The following is a 5,001-nucleotide window of genomic DNA, read 5'->3' on the forward strand; positions in this document are numbered from 1 at the left end:
CCCCCGCCGCAATTAAATTAGCCTCGACCCGACTCCAAGCATGCCCAATGCCCCCTTAGATGTCTTGTTCCAGAAGCACTTTGCAGAATGCAGCTCAGCCATCTCCCAAGAACAGCAGGAAAGGGCTGACCTACAACAATGTATACAGCGCGAAGCTCGTGAGAACTACAAACTGAGTCACGTAGGCAACCTCGTTCCCCAACTACTACACATGTTCCCGACTCCCGTTACCGACTCCCGTTACCGACTCTGACTCCAGTTTCCGACTCCAGTTTCCGACTCCCGTTGCCGTTTCCAAATGGCATTTCGCCCCCCATCTTTGGTCCTTGACGGCCCATGTGTCTGTTGTAGAAACTCCAAAGAGTGCCGCGCACGCATTCGATTGCAAACACACTCTCCCGTCGTGGCAGCATGGGTGAGGAATTTTACGACTTCGAAGAAATGATTTCTAGTGAGGACGACTTGGATCGGGAGGACTTGGATCGGGAGGAGCATTTTGGTGATGAAGATGTTCGCACATCGACGGCTTCTGCCCAAGATTCTATTGACGGCCGTGCACGGACGATGTCGGAAGTGGGAAGTCAGGGCGAAGCGAGCAAGTGTGGAGGGACACGGCCGTCGAGCGCCGTTGGGTCCTCTGCGGGCAGTTGCCCGAGAAATAGCCGGAATACTGTCCTAAACGACAGCCCGTCCGGGAATGAGGGCCCGCCGTTGGGCAACGCTGACGAAAGTAAAGAGCTTCCGGAAGAGCAGGATTATTTGCATAACCCCCCGTCAGGTGAAGTGCAGAAGCTGGGTCTTGAACGCCCCACCTGTCTGTTCCGAACGCAGTTACCGAAGCCGCGTACGGAGATGAAGACTTCGGTGTGGTCGTTGTTGAAGGATTTCGTGGGGCGTGATTTAAGTCGGATTGCGTTGCCTGTGACGTTCAATGAGCCGACTTCATTTTTACAGCGACTGGCAGAGGACTACGAGTATTGTGGGCTATTGGAGTTGGCCGGGACAAAAACGGATAGTCTAGACCGACTATTACTGACGACTGCTTTCACTATAACACCCTGGCAGTCAGCGGTAGGTCGCACATATAAGCCATTTAACCCGCTGCTAGGAGAAACTTATGAACTAACTCATCGTGGCTTCCGATTCCATGCCGAACAAGTAGGCCATCATCCGCCTGTTACCGCCTATCATGCACAAGGCAAGCTCTTCGAAAGCTATGGTCACATGGTTATCGATACCAAGTTCACGGGGAAGTCACTCGAAGTCCAGTTGGTCGGGCCCACCACCATTCGCATCCGCAAACCGACCGACCAGAGTTCGGGATGTCCCTCGCGACCGGCATCTCACAACCAACAAAACGAAGGTGCAAACCACCGTCGTGAAGGAAGCCACGGTCGTGAAGGAGACCGCTCTGGTGAGCGTTCACTCGAGCGTTCCAGTCAAGACTCAGATAGGAGGTCGAGTGAGAGGTCGAGTGAGAGGTCGAGTGAGAGGTCGAGTGAGAGGTCGAGTGAGAGGTCGAGTGAGAGGTCGAGCGAGAGGTCGAGCGAGAGGTCGAGCGAGAGGTCGAGTGAGAGGTCGAGTGAGAGGTCGAGTGAGCGTTCACCTGCGGGCGACACAGCTTGCGGTTGTTGGGAGACGTATTCGTACCGACGGCCACGGATGGTAGTGAACAACATAATTTTTGGCAGGATTTCGATTGATGTGTCTGGCACGTATACGTTAACGAATCATACGACAGGTGAGTTTTCGATTCTTGACTACCCACGAAATGGTTGGTGGGATGACTCAGTACACGTTGTTCGGGCAGCGGTATTCACACGCGAGGGTGAATGCCGATATCTTATTGGCGGGAGTTGGTCGAGTCAAATTTTCTACCAACGAGTCCTAAATTACCGTGCCGCTACCGGAGAAATGTTCGAAGAGGGACTCGAAGATGAAGAGATCAAGTATCCACCCCGCCCGATCGACTTTGTAATCAATTGGAAGGAATTAGAAGCATGCACTACTGGGCCAAAATGCAAGCTCTGGACACCTGACACACGTCCGGATTTCTCTGCCTCCTTCTACAGTTTTGGCCGAATGACTTTCGAACTTAACGACCTCAATCCCGACTACTACGACCTCTCTGCCGTCGAACCACAACTCCTCGAACGACTCCGACTCCCACCACCAGCCTCCACGCAGTCTATAACAGAGCAAGCGACCACGACTGGAGCCGGGCATGTTGCGGAGATCGGGCATATTGCGGACCACGCTATTCCTGGCCATCCCGCTGACGACGACCCCAGTGGGCATGAGGTTGACCACCCCGCTGAACCAAGTCCCGCCCTGATCCGGTTGCCGCGCACTGACTCGCGGTTCCGGCCAGACCAACGTGCTCTCGAACAGGGCGACGTGGACCGCAGTAACGCGGAGAAGAAACGGCTGGAAGAGAAACAGCGTGCCGCTGCGCGGGTCCGTGGTGGCACAGAAGAGTGCTATCGGCCGCGTTGGTACGGTCTCGCCCTCGATCGTATCACAGGCGAATCGACCTACGCCTTCGATCACTCGTACTGGGACCCCACCCAGAAGCAGATAGATCTTCCTGACATTTTATAACTAGTAAAACCTGCATGGGCTGTAAGTGGGTACTACGCTACACACCAACCCCACCGTTGTACACCCCCCATACTGACCTGGCGTCTGGTCCACTTTGTGGTCGTCACACTTGGTGGTCGCGACACTCTTCCCTCAGATGAACCCTGCAGCAGGTGTTACAGAGTACTCTCCACTGTCCAGTATCAGTGATGACGAGCCGACAGTCGCACCAGTGTCGCAAGCCCCACATTGGGCGGATGGACTGTCTCCAGTTTCAACCGACTCCGTAACGCCTGCCTCTCTCCCTTCCGCCAGCACCCACACCCCACACAGAGTGCACACACAGTGTGCACACCCCACACACACCCCACACACATGAAACATCCTGATCAACTGCAGCAAGGAAATGAGAGTGGCGAGTGTGACCTGAGCGGGCTCTCTTTACAAGCCATTGGAAATCGGCCGGTTCCTGCCAAATTATTTTTGAAGGATGATGACCATCTACTGCAGATCCAAGTGTGCTGGGCCTGCAGACTTGAGTTATGCCGCACAGCGGATAAACAGCTTATGAGAATAGGCGGTGCTGATTCTCCGACTTTAAAGATTCCACATTTCGTCGTGTCTAGTTGGTCAGATGTGGCGTCCGCAATCCGAAAAGATAAGTAAGCGATCGACGTGTGTATGTATACGTGTGTGAACACATACATACGTAAACATATGTGTGTGAACACATATATACATTGCCTTTTAGTGGAGTGGAAGCTCGCCATATGGTGTTCTGGTTGAAGCAATCTGTGTTTGAGGAAGGTCCAGCTTCATCGTCTTTGTCTGATACGGCATCAACTGCGACGACATCTACATCATGTTTTGATACGTTGTGCGGGTCTTCAGCGGAAGAGTATGCAAAGGCAACGGATTTGCAAAATTCCCCCATCTTCCCTGTGGAGGAGGCATGCTTACGTTGTCGCCGACCGGCATTGCTTCCTGTAATTTTAGACGACTACATTGAAACACGTCTTGCCGTACAATCGGCTCTCATACAGAAACGGAAACTTCTTCAAGAGAGTCCTGTCCTTGCCAGTGCACCATCAACGCCGTTTTCCAGACCTACCGAACACAGCAATAACTTGGTCAAGAGACATTTAACTGAGAGTCCTCCCGATAATAGGAAGCCCGTACTAAATCTCTTCAATGCTATCGGACTCAGCGATTGGAAACCACGTCCGTATAACGCCAGACAATATAGGTAATTCATCTCATCAACTTTATACCCACCAGTCGTGCGTTCAATACCCACCATCTTCACAACAATATGAAAGAGTGTATTTTTAGGACGTCCAACAACATAAATTCCGGTGTCCATTGGAGCCCGGGAGCTCCAACCACCGCCGACTCCCCAAAGCCTCCCCCCCGCCGTCACATTAGAAGACAGGCTGGTAGGAGAAAGCAATCGAACGGAGACTACATCGCGTAGGGGAAAGGAAGGGACGGAAACATCTTACCTCACGGAAAGACTGACTCGCCTGCGGTGACCATGGAACTGCTCTGAAGGATGACCTGCTGAGGCTGCGTCTGACCTGAATAACAGTCTTGACCTGCTGAGGCTGCGTGTGACCTGAAGAACAGTCTGACCTGAAAAACAGTCTGACCTGAAGAACAGTCTGACCTCAGACTGGGTCTGACCTCAGACTGGGTCTGACCTCAGACTGGGTCTGACCTGAAGAAGGGCTGTAGACCGGTACCTAGCTGTAGAGGAACCTGTACAGATAACTGTTCTCGCAAGACCAGGATCGCCGTGACAGTTTAAGGACCGTGACAGCATGATTTCAGCTTAGATCATTTGGGGCTTCATGAGTTGGAGAAAAGGACAAACTGCTTTCCGAGAAGCTCATGCATCAAGTCCGTCTTATATTGTGAGCGTTAGCCCCAGCTCTTTACTACGAGCGCTGCTCGTTAACAAGTTCAGCTGCCGTGGCGGAATTTCAATCTCCCGATCTACCTCATTATTGCGATCTACCTCATTATTGCGGTAAACCAATTCGTAAACCCCCCTTTCATTGACATAACTGTCATTGGCACACGTCTCTGTCAATTAGTGTCGTTGGCACCAATGTCGTTGGCACCAATGTCGTTGGGCCCTTTCTGTGCCACCGACCGACCGACCGACCGATTTGGTCCCTCGAACCGACCTCGCTTGTTTGACAGCGAACCGACTTAGATTCTGGGCTTTTTGCGGGCCTCGAGATCGCCCCTCTCGAGATCGTCCTCTACACGGACGGAACTACTGTCCATCGGGGCCCCAGCGGAAGGCGACAGGCCCCCACCAGTCGCCGGCAGCAATTGACGACACCATAATAAACACTCCCATAGAATTTGCTTCCCTACAACAAAACCAGTAAGGGGGGGAGGGGGAGAAATGTC

The 5,001-nt window shown here is 52.8% G+C and overlaps 1 protein-coding gene across 1 annotated transcript; it reads left to right on the plus strand.

The window, feature by feature from the left end:
• Positions 1-40: 40 nt before the first annotated feature.
• On the plus strand, positions 41-2,601 carry GNI_126880 (oxysterol-binding protein; the record flags this gene model as incomplete). The annotated part of the gene is made up of 2 exons (XM_011133734.1): positions 41-181; positions 352-2,601. 2 exons carry the CDS (start codon positions 41-43, stop codon positions 2,599-2,601), a joined length of 2,391 nt encoding a protein of 796 aa, XP_011132036.1.
• Between the last annotated feature and the right edge of the window lie 2,400 nt (positions 2,602-5,001).

The sequence above is a fragment of the Gregarina niphandrodes genome (assembly GCF_000223845.1).
Source record: "Gregarina niphandrodes unplaced genomic scaffold scaffold00031, whole genome shotgun sequence".
NCBI lineage: Eukaryota > Apicomplexa > Conoidasida > Eugregarinorida > Gregarinidae > Gregarina > Gregarina niphandrodes.